The following is a 15,556-nucleotide window of genomic DNA, read 5'->3' as shown; positions in this document are numbered from 1 at the left end:
TGCTAGATCTGGAAAAGTCATATAGTGCAGTTGAAACCACTGAAATAAAACTGCTCAACTGAAATCTTAGGAAGAACATTTAACAGGAGTGTTTTTGTAAGTTTATTGTTTATTTTATTTTTATTTTTTAATTTCTGTTTAATTTTATTTATCTTTAGTTGTAGCACGTGAATTCTTATTTGCAGCATGTGGGATCTAGTTCCCAGTGAGAGGAAAAAAAGTGAAAGTCACTGAGTCATGTCCAACTCTTTGCGATCCCATGGACTGTAGCCCACGAGGCTCCTCTGTCCATGGAATTCTTCAGGCCAGAATACTGGAGTTGGTCCCATTCCTATCTCCAGGGGATCTTCCTGACTCAGGGATTGAACCTGGGTCTCCCACATTGCAGGCATATTCTTTACCATCTGAACCACCAGGGAAGCCCTAGTTCCCAGACCAGGAATCAAACCTGGGTTCCCTGCTTTGGGAGTACAGACTCTTAGCCATCGGACTATCAGAGAAGTCCCAAGTTTGTTGTTTTTTTAAATGCAAATTTTTTTAAAATCAAGTACTCCTCTGTAGAGATTTCCTGGAGATTAGAAAATGTTGATGTGTATCTAGGGTAGAAAGGAAGTAATTAAATTGTTTCCAGTTGGGATTTGTAGTCAAAGGATGATCAGTAAAACAGAAAGTGATTTCCAGGTACAGAGGGGAACAGTGATACCATTTAGTAGAGAATAGTTATGCCTTACATTTGCCTAACGCTTACTGTCCAAAAAATGTTTTCACATGCCATCTTATCCTCCCAGTAACCTAGTGAGATATGTATTTTTAATTCTTATTTTAATAGATTTGAAACTAAGAGATGTTAATTGACTTGCCCAAAGTCAACAGCTGGAAGGTGTCAGAATTGGGGCCTTCTGCTTCTGAAGCCCCCAGACTCTTTCATATTAACGCTTTTCTGAAAATTTTATGCAGTAACATGTAAGCAGTTTGGGCAGAGAAGGGAGGTCCCAGGACCAATTTTAATAATGCTAAAGGCAGCTCTGAAGTCAAGAATCTGCAAAGCAGAGTAACTTCCCTGCTCACGTGGGAGGGGAAGTGGGAGGATCGTGCACAGAGGTTAGACTCTACCATCTTTGCATCACTCTGAGCTGGCAGGATGGAGGCCTCTGTACTCAAAGGTGAACCTTTGGACCAAGTAGTATCTATTGTAGCATTTCTTGTAGAATTATTTCATGGCTTCTGTGGTGCCAGTAATCCACTCTCTCTCTCACCTCTGTCTTCAGGAGCCTCCAGAAGATGACGCAAACATCATTGAGAAGATCCTGGCATCTAAGACTGTCCAGGAGGTTGGTGGCTGATGTTTCTGGCTTGTGTGTCTCTAGCGCACATTACACCCTCTGTTAAAAGATGTCTCTGGAATGGTCCTTCTCAGCTGGACCGAGAGCTAGGCAGAAGCGCTTTTGGGCTAGTTGACACTTAGGTTTACCTCTGTAGAAGATTTTAGGACATGAAATTCTTAAATATTTGAGTATGACCCAAATTGATGTTTTTCTTCCCTGTGATCCTACTGATAGGTATTGACCTTTTAGTTGCCACAGCTCACTGAAAGTCATCAAAGACCCAAGAAGAAGAGATGGGGAAAGACTCCCAGTGCAAACACCTTTTCCTTTCCATGTCTTCAGGGCTGTCATAGGGAACTTCTAGAGAAAATCCCTGGTGTGATAGAGCATAAGAACATAGTGTCAGCGAGAGCATGGTTTCATTTTTACCTCGAGGATTTATGAGACTTCCTTGCTTTGAGTGAACCCCTCTGGAGTGTGTGGGGAACAAGCAGGGGGTCGGGGGAGGGTAGGATGGGTTGGCAGGGACACTGGAAATGCATGTTCTCACTTTCACAGCAGCTCTCAGAGCCCTGGGCCAGTTGGGGTTTTTCAGCTGAGTGCCCTCCTAGCCCAGATCTTGCAGTGACACCAGGAGGATTTTTTTTTTTTTTTAACGTTATAGCTTAGCTGTGTGTTCAGCCTTTAGAAAGTCTGCTCCAGAGCTGCCAAAAAAACCCGACCTGGTAAAATACAAATATCCTCGAGAAACATGTTCTAAATCAAGAAGGAGCACTTGATTTACCTTTCTCATCTGGTACTTAAGAGTGGTCCACAGGGATCTAGGCTGATAACGGCTTGCTTTGGGTTACAGGTCCACCCGGGAGAACCCCCATTCGACCTGGAGCTGTTCTACGTCAAGTATAGAAATTTGTACGTCTCTTTAATGTATTCTTTGTATTTGGATGTTATATGACTAAAATGTCTTTCCCTCATCCCATCATTATCTTCTATATTTTCCAAGAATGGCCCCTAATGTGTGACTCACAGACCTCAGTTGGCTCAAGTTCACCTTAGGGGGCAGTGCCCAACTTTGTGTATAGAGTCACCTGGAGAAATTTTTAAAACTACTGAAGCCCTTGCTGCCCTCAAGGCCGGTTGACTCCTTCTCTGGGTGTAGTTCCCAAGGGTTGACGTGTTTTAAAAACTCCCTGTGCGGTTCCTGTTTGCACACAATGTGGAGAATCACAGTCCTATAGCCTGTACTTTTCTGCTCTCTTGCATTTTCCCTTTTTTCTCTGCTTGTGCCCACTTCCACTAATGTGCATGAATGCTAGCCTCCCTATACCTGCCCTGCCTCCAACTGTGAGCCATTTTCTCTAGAAGCCACAGAGTGACCAGTTGCTTGGAATTGCTGTCTTGTCCTGGTTCAGTTTTTGTCCTGAAGGGCAAGGCCCTTCTAAGTCCAGTCTCCGGCGGTTCCACAGCAAGCCACTCAGCTGCTGCTATGGTAGATGGTCACCCTGGTTACTGAAACTTTAAAGTCTGATTATTTGCTGGTTCTACACTCGTCTCACAATCTGTATGTCTTTGGATAGTTCCTACTTACACTGTAAATGGGCCACAATGGAAGAACTCGAAAAGGACCCTCGCATCGCACAGAAGATCAAGCGATTTAGGAATAAGCAAGCCCAGATGAAGCACATTTTTACTGAGGTGAAGCGTTACTTATTAATTTGATCACTGCTTTTCCTGCAGTATTAGATCCCAGGTTTAAGTTTCTTTAAGTCGAAGTCCCATGCAGATCTGTTGCTTAGGCGTGCCCTGATTTGAGATGCAAGTTGTCCAGATTTAAGTCAAAGAAAATGGAATAAGGCTCAAACTTTACAAATGATAACTCCTAAGGATCTGCATCTTGGTTACATTCTAGGCAAAAGGAATGTGTTCACAATTTTTTCATTTCCTTCCTCCCCCTCCCCAAAAGGGTAATTCCAAGAATTAATGCTTGGGTGTAAAATAGAAACAAAGCCAAAATGTTAGAAAATAAGTAAATAAATATATCAACTTGGGAATTTCTAAGTGTAGTAAGAGGAAGGATTGATGGATTTGGATATCAGAACATCTTTAGTGTCTATAAATTGGAAAATAACCACAAATCTTAAAGTAAGTACATATATACATATATGTATTTCCTAACTGTATCCATGCATACCTACATACAACTGGGCTTCCGTGGTGGTTCAGACAGTAAAGAATCTGCCTGCAATGCAGGAGACCTGGGTTTGATCCCTGGGTCAGGAAGATCCCCTGGAGAAGGGACTGGCAACACACTCCAGTACTCTTGCCTGGGAAATCCCATAGACAAAGGAGCCTGATGCGCTACAGTAGCCCACGGGGAGTCAGAGGTGATGGGCACTTTCACTTTGGAATCCCATAGACAAAGGAGCCTGATGCGCTACAGTAGCCCACGGGGAGTCAGAGGTGACGGGCACTTTCACTTTGGGCCTCCCAGGTGGCACTAGTAGTAAAGAGCTCCCTGCCAGGAGCCATTAGAGGTGCGGGTTCAGTCCCCAGGTTGGGAGATCCCCTGCAGGAGGGCATGGCAACCCACTCCAGTACTCTTCCCTGGAGAATTCCATGGACAGAGGAGCCTGGCAGGCCACAGTCCATAGGGTCACGAAGAGTCGGACACGACTAAAGCAACTTTCCATGCGTCTACGTATAAGGCATGCATTCTTATCCAGTATGGAAACCTTACTTACATTTGCATAGACACAGACATGATACACACTCATATACATATGACAAAAGCTTTAATGATAAAAAATGCTCTTATAATTCAAAAAGGAAAATACATAGAGACATAGACATAAAAAACAGATATGTGGATACAGGGAAGTGGGATGGATTGGGAGACTGAGATTGACAGACACACACTGCTGTATATAAATAGGTAACTAATGAGGTCCTATGGTATCACACAGGGAACTCTACCCAGTGCTCTATGGTGACCTAACTGAGAAGGAAATCCAAAAAAAGAGGGGATTTATGTATATGTGTAGCTGGTTCACTTTGCTATACAGTAGAAACTAAAAATTGTAAAGCAACCATATTCCAATAAAAATTAAGAAAAAAAGAAAAGTACAAAATCCTAAATGGAAAAAAATGGACAGATTATTGGGGAATTCAGGAAAGGGGGGGAAATTATTTACTAATCATACCAAAAAAAAAAGTAATCAATTTCATTAGCAGCCAAAGAAATGCAAATCTTGTAGTTTTCACTTACCAGATACTGGAAGGTTTTAGAAATAAGCATCATCCATTGCTGGTGAAGGTGTGTGGAAAAGACCCTCTTGTCATCGCAGCTTGGGAGCATAACCTAGGATGCCCTCTCAGGAGAGCAGGTTGACAGCATATGTCAAATGCCTCAATATCTGCATAGCCCTTGTCCCAGCAGTTCTAATTCCATCATTTATTTTTAAGGAAACTATCAGATCTTGGAGCAAAGACTTAGCTATGATAAACAGTTTATGTTGGTGAAAAATTGAAAACAAGCATAATGTTAGGTAACAAATACTATTAAATTATGATACATTTCAGAGTGTAGTACTGCGCAGCTAGTAAAAGTGATACTGGAGGACGGTTATTAATGTCAATAGGAAGGGGCTTAATGTTGTAAACTACTGTTAATTGAAAACGTTAGGCTCCTACAGCATGTGAGAGTTCCATTTTGGGAATGGTTGTTCTTCAGTCGCTTAGTTGTGTCCAACTCTTTGGGAACCCATGGACTGCAGCATGCCAGGCCTCTCTGTCCTTTACCATCTCTTGGAGCTTGCTCAAACTCATGTCCATCAAATCAGTGATGCCATCCAACCATCTCATCCTCTGTCATCCCCTTCTCCTCCTGCCTTCAATCTTTCCCAGCATTGGGGGTGAGAGTGGGAGGTGGGTGTGCAGGGGCAAAGAATCACCATAATAATGCATAGAAAATGTCTGAGTTTATGTAAAAACACTGACCTAATTTTCTCTATTCAGTAGGATCGTGGTGATTTCTATTTTCTTTAACATGTAATTTTTCAATCTTATACAGACAACTTACGAAGAAAAAACAATATAAATTATTTTTTAAATGTAGTCACAAATAAGATGCCATCAAATCATAGCAAACTGCCACACATAACTTACCAGTTCATTGTTCGCATGGTGCTCCTTTTCCCACAAATGCCAAAAACCTATTTTAGGACAGTGTCAGTAAGTGTTCTTTTTGTCCCAATATGGACTCCTTTCTCTTTAGCTTCAACGTTTGGCCCCAGGCCTCTCCAGGCTCGTTGTAAAGCCTGTGAGAACTGTTTTTTATGGCATCATTCCTCTGATAGAGCATCAGGGAAAGGAAGGGCTGGAATTGGAAAAGCTGTCCTGAAGCCCTGTTGGACGCTCTCCCTGGCTTCCCAGAACATCGCACTCACACCTCTGTTTTAGCGAGGATTTGCAGCGTAGCGACTTGTTTACAGGTCTGGGTCTGCCATTCTGAGCCCTGTGAGACAGACAGGGCCTCGCCTTCCTTGTGTTTCCCTCTAGGACACCAGACGCAGGCTCCGTGCTCAGTCACCATTTGGCTGTGCCCAGGCTGGTGAGGAGGGTTTGGTGAGGAGGGTTGCCTGCTTAGACCCTGTAGCATTCCTGTCTCCCTGGAATAAAGTCCAGACTCGTCAATGCAGTCTACGAAGCCCCATGAGTCTAGTTTCTGATTTATGCCCAAGGGAGTGATTTTTTTTTTTTTCTTCCCTTGGTTGGGTATTGAAAGAGAAAACTGTGTTAGGATGTGTAGAAATACCATAGTGGGAGTCCCTGGTGAGACCCTGGTGAGAATGGACAGTTACGGGAGGAGATTGGAGGCCACTATGAGAGGAAGGGAAATTGGGAAGTAGTTGCTATAACGCTGTCTTCAGTCTTGACCTGGTCGACAGTTTTACTCATAACTTGCATAAATGATATTCTTGTAAATAATAACCTAGTTCTGAATAGAGCTTCTTCATACACATTACTTCCAGCTGCTTTATAAGGTAGCCAGGGGCACGTGTAAAGGAGAGTCAGGCTAGAAGGCTGAGCGTTTCCCACACCCCACGGGGCTGGAGACCTGTTAACCCCTGACTCCTCAGCACCAGACCCAGCACTGGGAGAATGAATGACAGAATCCAGGTTCAGGTTCACCTGGACAGGCAAGGATGAATTAAATCATGCAGATGGCAATAAGTAAATGTAATGGCTCACATTGGTATTGTAAAGATCTTTACAACTTTGGAGTAGGGAAGATGACTGGATGGCAGCTCAAGGGACAAAGTTTACTATGAACCAAGAGCTGGTGGCTCAGTGGTAAACAGTCCGCCTGCCAATGCAGGAGACCGCAAGTTCGGTCCCTGGGTTGGAAGGATCCCTTGGAGAAGGAAATGGCAACCCACTCCAGTATTCTTGCCTGGGAAATCCCATGGACAGAGAAGCCTGGTGGGCTGCAGTCCATGGGGTCACAAAAGAGTTGCTTCAGACTGAGCGACTGAACAACAGCAGCAAGAGTAGGCTGGGGCTTAAAAGGTGCCAGTAATCCTAGATGGCACCCTGCTTGCCATGCTCTGTTCTCTTCTGAGTACTGTGCTGACGTGGGTACTGGGATTCAGTGAGAGACTTTGTAAAGCCTGAGGGCAGCTGGGGGAGGACTGTTAACAGTGGGCAGAAGCATGTCTGAGTGATCGAGAGCAAAGGTGGACAGTGAACGCCCAGTGCTGGCGCCCCCCAGCACCCACACCCACAGGTGTCCACGCACTGCTGAACGTCCTTGGGCCAACTGAATAGCTCCTCTGCACTCAGCATCCTTTGTTTTCGTAAATCAGAAATCCTCCTAACCCTCACGATACCCAGGAGGATTAAATGACACAGTGTTGATGAAAGTGCTTGGCATGGTCCCCGCCCCACGGTCACTGCTCCACAAAGGTTAGCTCTGCATCACCGAGGGATCTGGAAACATGGCATCTGAAGAACACTGAACACCTGGGGTGGGGAGGTATTTAGATAGAGAGGAGAGAATCACTTGGCTACTGCTTCTGTAGAGGAAGCAGTTCACTCCAGTGAGTCACAGTTCCAGGAGGAAAATTAGGCAGTAATTTGATAGTGATAATGATAAAGATTGTGATGCTACTACTGAACAGGCAGAGGTAAAGCTGTCTTGGCAGTGGGTCAGGTCTCAGAGGGCAATAAATTCCTGAACATGGGAATAATTGAATCCGAGGGTGGATTTGCCAGGGTTGCTGTAAGAAGTGTTCTGTATAGATTGGAAGGTGAAACTATATAGCTCCTAAAGTGCCTTCTAGCTTAAGGGGCAGTGAGAACACCCCTGCAGTTCGGAGGAGGGCTTCTGGGCAAGAAAGACCTGGGTAAGCGTTCCAGTCCACGTGGCTTTGGGACCCTGGCCACAGGACATATTTAACCTCTCTGAGTCAGTTCTCTCATCTCTAAAGTATTTACAGCACTTACTGCGCCATAAAGTAGTTTAGAGGCTTACATGAAAGCACTGGACACACACTGAATATTTTGCTTATTACTGTTCTTATAAGTACACTATGCGGGGCGGGGGCGGGGGGGTCGGGGCGGGAAGCACGGTCTATTTAACCGTAAACAAGTCCTAAGAGTACAGCTCAATGAACCTTTACAAAATAAACACTCCTGTGTAACCACCACCTAGATCAAGGAATAGAACATTATCAGTATCCCCGGAAGCTCCCCTCATGCATCCATCCAGTTATTAACTGTTATTGGTGTGAAAAAGAAAAAGAAACTGACATTCCGGATTTCCATGGGTTATCTCTGGAAATCCTCTTTGTGCTGATTTTTGCTCAGTACTTAATAACCCTGGAGGAGGGCAAGACAACCCATTCCAGTGTTCTTGCCTGGAGAATTCCATGGACAGAGGAACCTGGCAGGCTGTAGTCCAAAGAGTCGGACACGACTGAGTGACTTAGCATGCACGCGTTGGAATGACCAATAGGAAACCCTTACCCGTGGTGCAACCTGCAAGGTGTGCTTGTGCCTTTAAATGTAGTCCTGAAGGGCAGGATTTGGGGACAGTGAGAAAAGTTGGTGAGTTGACTTATTTAAGCAAACCTCCTTTTTTTGTTGTTTTTTTAATTTATTGGAATGTAATTGCATTACAGTGTTCTGTTACTAAGACAGCCTCTTCAATAAGTAGTGCTTGGGAAACTGGGCAGCTTTACATAAAAGAATGAAGTTAGATTACTTTCTAATATCATACTCAAAAATAAATTCAAAATGGATTAAAGACCTCAGTGTAAGGCCATAAACTACAAAACTCTTAGAGAACAACTTAGAACAGTCTTGGACATAAATTGCACCTAGATCCTCTTGACCCACTTCCTAGAGTCATGGAAATAAAAATAAACAAATGGGACCTAATTAAACTCAAGCAGACCTTTTCATTCTGCATTCCCCGATAGAGCCCAGGGTGGGGGGGATCACTTAAAGATAAAACACTGGATGCTGGGTCGGCAGGAAGGGAGTCACTTCTTAGCTCTTCTTTCCCGTTTGCCTTAGCCTGACGAAGACTTGTTCAACCCAGACTATGTGGAGGTCGATCGCATCTTAGAGGTGGCCCATACCAAGGATGCAGAAACCGGAGAGGTGGGTATTTCTGTTTTAACTCTTCTAAAGCGTCTTCCTTGCTTGTCTTGTCTTGTGTTTTGCTTGTTTTGTCAACACGTGGCCTCTGTTTTAGTGGCCTTGGTGTGCTGTGTCATAGGGAGGGTTCCTGGGTCATCAGTACAGGATCGATTTCTCTAATGGAGTAGGAAGATCCTAAGTGCCTTTCCCATTTGCCACCAGGAGGTGACGCATTACCTGGTGAAGTGGTGCTCACTGCCCTACGAAGAGAGCACTTGGGAACTGGAGGAGGACGTGGATCCTGCCAAAGTTAAAGAATTCGAATCTCTGCAAGTGCTCCCCGAAATCAAGCACGTGGTAACGTACCCATGTCACTATTTCGGGTGTCTCTTGTAATGCGATGATCCGGGGTGTCCCCCAGGCGGTTCCCCCGAGTGGTTTCTGTGGCATCTTACCGTTGGTTGTGCCCATTGAAACTGGGGTTCAGAGTATGTTTCTGCCCACATCACACTTTGCTAGCACTGGGTCAGCTTTAGGTCTGGGCTCTAGTTTGATGGATGTGACATTTAAGAAGCTTGGTTATGAGTTTTGTTTTCTTGGTGTATGGCTGTCAAGTGGGGTCAGTAAGACAGAAGGTGTAAGAAATGCCTGGCTCGGGAAAGAAGCTCCATAAGTTGTTGGTATCTTTTTTGTTTCCTGTTTCTTATCTCTTTCTCCATCAGCGATCTCTTTTCTTTGGTTTTATCCTTTGCTTTTACTCAGAATATTCTTAAAGGGAAGAACTGTCCTTTATCAAAAGATCCCTAGGACTTGGCAGAGAAAACATAAGTTTTCCATATGTGTTGAATTGGTTAGTTTTTCTGATTCTGGCTTATTACCACCAAGCTGCAGAAATGTCATGGGGTACCTAGTAATTACAAAGAGGTGGAATTGGGATAGAGCTCAGTTAAGGTGTAACTAATTTGGGAAGAGAATCAGAGATGTTAAAGAATATGGCTAAAGACTGGAATGATCAGTTTCTGTTTTTTTTTCTAAGTCACTTTTTTTTTTTTTTTCTGCCACACTGTATGGTGTGCAAGATCTTAGTTCCCTGCTGCTGCTGCTGCTGCTGCTAAGTCGTTTCAGTCGTGTCCAACTCTGTGCAACCCCATAGACAGTAGCCCACCAGGCTCCCCCGCCTCTGGGATTCTCCAGGCAAGAACACTGGAGTGGGTTGCCATTTCCTTCTCCAATGGATGAAAGTGAAAGTGAAGTCGCTCAGTCATGTCCGACTCTTAGCGACCTCATGGACTGCAGCCCACCAGGCTCCTCCGTCCATGGGATTTTCCAGGCAAGAGTACTGGAGTGGGTTGCTATTGCCTTTTCCCTTAGGGATCAAATCTGTGCCCCCTACAGTGGGGGTGCAGAGTCCTAACTACTAGGCCACCAGGAAATCCCACCTCCCTCCCTCCCAAGAAAATCACATTTTTATATGATTTTCTCTTACCCAGTTCCTTATTGTTGTTTTTATATCGCTTGTCTTAATGACTAGAACATTCTATCCCTAAAAGCTATTTGGTTAAAAATTGGTTGCTTGTACGTAAAATAACAGACTTTGGGGAGAGCAAGACAGAGTGTCAGTAACGACTTTGCAAAGAGAGTAGCAGTCATTTAATAGTCAAGACCGACCTTGGAGACTCCAAATATCAATTCTCTTTTGAATTTAATAATAGCCACTGAAGGTTTTGGAGCCCTGGGGTAGGTGCTTGCCTGTCATCTGTGATACCACTGAGGAGCCAGCCAGACCAGGCATCGGAAACTTCTAGCTGATTTCAAGTCTCATCCTTAGATCACTGAAGTTTCTGGGCAGTAGGTGACATAAAACTAAAACCTGGAGAAAGCGGGAAGACCCAGAGGAGGGACTGGATTAGTGTATGATGCCTCTGTATCTGGAGTGCTACCAGGGCAGCAAAGTAGAAACCTGCAGTGAAAGTCTATTCTACAGTATCTGTGATGCTAAAAGTGAGCCCCTTCAGTCTCTAGAGATGAGGAACATTCCAGAAAGTCTCCCCATAGTGTTGGGTAGAGTGCCATTAAAATGAGTGACGTGAGCTTCAGGAAGCCAGGCTGAATGATTCCTAGGGGATAAGAATGTAATTTCTTTAAGGGAACAGAGCAAGAGAGTTTATATGAGAATGTCTTGGCTTAAAAGCTTTCTTTTTAAAATTATTTTTTTGACGTAATAAATTATTTCCCCTTACATTTCTAAAAGCACCTTGTACCTATGTGCTGATGTAATATTCAACAAAGTTGTATTTCAAGGAGCTTAGCCTAACTACAGCTATCGTAATTTTGTAGGTTAAGTTGTGGTATGTAAGTTTCTGAAAGTTTCCACACTTCCAGTAGTCTGGACAGATTGAACCGTTATACTTACCTCCAAATATCAATGATACAATATGATTGGGGATATTTTATTAAATCTTACATGCAAATGGCTTAGTTTTAGATAATAACATATTTTAGGAGCAAACTTTCTGTAATACCCCAAAGTAAAACTCCCAAACTAAAATTGCTGTTAGAAAAGCTGCAGTCTCAAAATTCTCTATGTAACTACAGGCATAGGTAAGATTTTTTTTTTTTTTTTAATTTTTTGAGACCTTAAAAGTGTCAGTCTAGGGACTCGATTTGTCTAGAAGCAAAATAATCAAATATATGTCCAAATAATAAAAAAAACCTAAATAAAATTTTTAGATGGGCAGACTTAATACCTAAAAATTAAAAATTTCCCCAGATTAGAAATTCCAATAGAATTTTAAGGGAATTTGACATTGATTCTACGGTTGCACAGAATACTAAATTAAAAAATAGCCAAGACATTTTTGTAAAATAATTCCCCATCAGATGTAGAGCAATAGTAATTCAAATGTGTGATTTTACTGCAGTAAGACTCTGGATATAGCTCCCTGGATATATTAGAACTTAATATATGATAAAAATGGCATTTCATATAAACAGAGATCAGTTACATTTAGAAATTGGTGTTTCATATTGAAAAGTAAAGCAGTAAGATTGCTCTTACGTTTATGGCGAATTTAAAGAATTTATAGTTTCAATTATACAGGCTTTTTAGCTTTAGAAACTCATCAACAAAATATTTGACCCATTGTACTTTCCTGAGCTAATATCACAGGGACAAATAACAAAAAATTCTATCTATAGAAAACTAAAAACCTTGGTGCTGGCTTGTAGGGAAATTAAAATGTTAGTGGGAATGATTTCTAAGAGTCTCAGTAAAGCAATATAACACTTAACTAAGATTTTAGGTGAATCTGTTTCTCTTCTTCATTAATTGCTTGCAAATTTTATAGAGGTGTTCTTAGTGTAATCTGCTGAAATCTAGAAAATACAGGGCCTGCTCGTCAGTCAGAAGACAGCAGCTGCAGTTTGCAGGTAGCTCTAGGACGGCGTTGTGAGGCTCACCACCTTCCCCATCGCCCCCTGCGTCCCTGTCCACACCGTGCTCCTGAAACATCGCTGTGTGTCCTGTGTTCTCTGCCCTCCCTCCCCTAGGAGCGACCCGCTTCAGACTCCTGGCAGAAACTTGAGAAGTCGCGAGAGTATAAGAACAGTAACCAGCTCCGGGAGTACCAGCTGGAGGGGATGAACTGGCTTCTTTTTAACTGGTATAACAGGTGTGGAACCAGAACCAGTCCTGTCTTCAGGGCTGATCTTTCTACCAAATGTTTGTGCCAGGAGGGAGCCGGTGGGCTTAGCCAGCATAGCGGGACAGTAGCAGAGGGGTGGAGGAGTACAGTGGAGCCATCAGTTCAGTGGGTGATCTCTGTACATCAGGTGTACCAGGACTTCTGTTTTTCATGTCAGATTTGGTTTGGTTTGCTTTCTCTGACCAGAGAGTAATGATCTTTAGATGTCATCAACATTGTTCTTTTTTTCCCTTTGTCAGTCTAACCAGAAGGTTGGGTTCAATCTAAGTGAAACAAAACCCCAAAGATCCTTTAAAACTGTGTTTTTATCTCCCAAGTCTTTAACACAAATTGGCTCTAAGGGAGAATGAATCTGCATTCTAGTCCCAACTCCACTATCTGTTTGTGAGCCGTGGATGGCCTCGACTTATCGTTTTCAACCCTGTGCTTCAGTCCCTGTCAGAATCTAGATGAAGCAGATGACATCTGAGAAAGATGGGTTAACATCTTTTAAGATGTTATTAACATTCTAGGGTGCCCCCCAGCATTGATGTTAAAGACCACATGGCATGGAACACATACCAAGCTGGCACTCTGGAGACCTGTGTTCCAACCTTGTCTCCGTCACTCACAGTGGGACTCAGGGTGTAGCTCACTGAAACACAGCAGCAGGTCTGGGGTTGCCCACCTGCGAGGTGATGAGCAAGACTGGACAGGGGCCACACCTTCAGAGATGACCAATGTGTGCAGTCCGTGGTTCTGGGTCACTGCAAGAGACCAGTGTTTTCACTCTGACACGGAAGTTAGGATAGGGGTTGAAAGTCTGTCCTTTGATAACACAGGTGATAGGCGATGAGAATCGTGTAACTTGTGTTTCTGTTTTTGCCTTTGCTTCCATGAAGTTCGTCAGGTAGAGAACTGGTGTAGGTTTGAGGCATTTTATTTTCTCCTTGCCGCACTATTATTTTAATTTTTAGTATCTGTAGTTTCCTTTTGAATGGATGCATCTCATGTATTTTCTCACAAGTTGCAATAGTTCCCTTCTGGAAGTAGGCAGGGTGTAAATAACAGTAATGGAAACTTGCCTCAGTTGCATCTCTGGAAAATGCTGATAAAACCTCCACCGATGACCTTACAGGTCAAGGTACGCTTCTGTAGTATCTTTTTCATTGTAACCAACCTCCGCCTCTTTCCCATGTTGACGATGAACGGTCTGTTTCTTACTCTGCAGAAAAAACTGCATTTTGGCCGATGAGATGGGCCTAGGGAAAACCATCCAGTCCATCACGTTCCTTTCAGAAATATTCCTCAGGGGCATCCACGGCCCTTTCCTCATCATCGCCCCACTCTCCACCATCACCAACTGGGAGCGGGAGTTCCGAACGTGGACAGAAATGAATGCCATCGTGTACCACGGCAGCCAGATCAGCAGGCAGATGATCCAGCAGTACGAGATGGTGTACAGAGATGCACAGGTGAGCCCTCCACCCGTCGCAGGGATCCAGGACAGCTTGCCATCGTGGTGCACAACAGCCTCTCTACCCCTTGTCTTCCAGAGTTCAGTGCCCTACATGGAATTACTGTTGACTTACTCTGTAGAGTCACGTTCTTATTGAGGCAGACGTCTCACTCCTCCCTGTAACTTCTTCGTGATAAAACACAGAACTGTAGGGCACACTTTCCACTCCGACATGCACGAGAGGCTCTTTTTAGGACCCCGAAAGCTTCTTGGTTGGCTTAGGAAGTTGCTTTTACATGCAGAAAATTTTATCTGAATTGTGATGTGCTCAGTGAAGAAAGTGAGCAGAGGGATTTGTGAACAAAGGAAGGATCCTCAGCCAACGAGTTTGGAGAGAGAGGAGGTTAACGGATTTGAGGTTAAAGGATAAAGAGAAAACAAATAGTTTAAAGCACAGCAGGATTTTGTAAGAAGATTTTGTTAAGTATAAGCACTTTGCTCAGTATCCTTATAGGCTTGTCCTAAGCATTGGTTTCCATAAAGAAGGTAAATATTAAATGAATGCAGTCACAGGAGAGGCAGGGCTCATACCATAGTTTTCACAGGCAGCAGGAGACACCCAGGAGAAATTTAAGATGTGCTCTCATGGGACGCAGCTCTGCTTTGTAAATGTGTTGGTGGCAGGAAGACAAACGGAAAGACAAAAGTATGTCCTGCCTGGTAGCCCTTGTCCCAGGTGAATCAGGGTCACGACATTGAGTCTGTTCTAGAACCCAAGGTACAAGGTGAAATTAATTCTACCTGAAAACTAGCAAAGAGGGTTTTCTTTGGGCATTCAAGCTCTGCGTGGTTTAGACCACCAGCTGGCTAGGAACATGTGGGTCAACACCCATCAGCTTTCCCTATCATGGCAAGTAATGAACAAAAAGCTTCCTTGCTTGGCCTTCCATACTCTTATCTCGCTTTTGTGGGGGTACATGCAATCTTGATTTTCGTTTCTTTGAATTAACAGGATCTCTCTCTTGTCTAAACAGCTGGTTTGATTCTCCTATTCTTTCTCTTCTCAAAGAGGAAGATTGTGCTTATTGGCCTCTCACCTAGGTCCGACCATCTATCTTGCCACCTTCTCCGATCCAGCTTGTAACCCGGTAGCTGCATTCTCCAGCCATGTGTAAAGCTCTGCCTTTGCTTGTGTTATCCTCAGGGAAACCCCCTGTCAGGTGTCTTCAAGTTCCATGTTGTCATTACAACATTTGAGATGATCCTGGCAGACTGCCCAGAGCTGAAGAAGATTCACTGGAGCTGTGTGATCATCGATGAAGCCCACAGGTTGAAGAACAGGAACTGCAAGCTTCTGGAGGGCCTGAAGCTCATGGCCCTGGTGAGAGTTGGCGAGCTCTTTCTGTAAACACAGGCCCCTCCTGTTCACGGTGGAGGAAGTGTTC

General features: G+C 43.8%; 1 protein-coding gene across 7 annotated transcripts in view; it reads left to right on the top strand.

Annotated features, from left to right (window-relative positions):
* CHD6 (chromodomain helicase DNA binding protein 6) overlaps nt 1-15,556 on the top strand; it is a 201,469-nt gene that overhangs the window by 103,855 nt on the left and 82,058 nt on the right. For all 7 annotated transcript variants that reach the window (XM_070801690.1, XM_070801688.1, XM_070801689.1 and 4 more), the window contains 8 exons: nt 1,269-1,331; nt 2,179-2,237; nt 2,903-3,020; nt 8,904-8,990; nt 9,192-9,326; nt 12,519-12,640; nt 13,884-14,127; nt 15,316-15,492. In XM_070801690.1, the coding sequence (XP_070657791.1) occupies nt 1,269-1,331; nt 2,179-2,237; nt 2,903-3,020; nt 8,904-8,990; nt 9,192-9,326; nt 12,519-12,640; nt 13,884-14,127; nt 15,316-15,492 (1,005 nt within the window). The remainder of the gene's footprint in view (nt 1-1,268; nt 1,332-2,178; nt 2,238-2,902; nt 3,021-8,903; nt 8,991-9,191; nt 9,327-12,518; nt 12,641-13,883; nt 14,128-15,315; nt 15,493-15,556) is intronic.

The sequence above is a fragment of the Bos indicus genome, chromosome 13 (genome assembly GCF_029378745.1).
Source record: "Bos indicus isolate NIAB-ARS_2022 breed Sahiwal x Tharparkar chromosome 13, NIAB-ARS_B.indTharparkar_mat_pri_1.0, whole genome shotgun sequence".
Classification (NCBI taxonomy): Eukaryota; Metazoa; Chordata; class Mammalia; order Artiodactyla; family Bovidae; genus Bos; species Bos indicus.
Note: the sequence above shows the minus strand (reverse complement) of the source record. Positions and strands in the feature narration are given on the sequence as shown.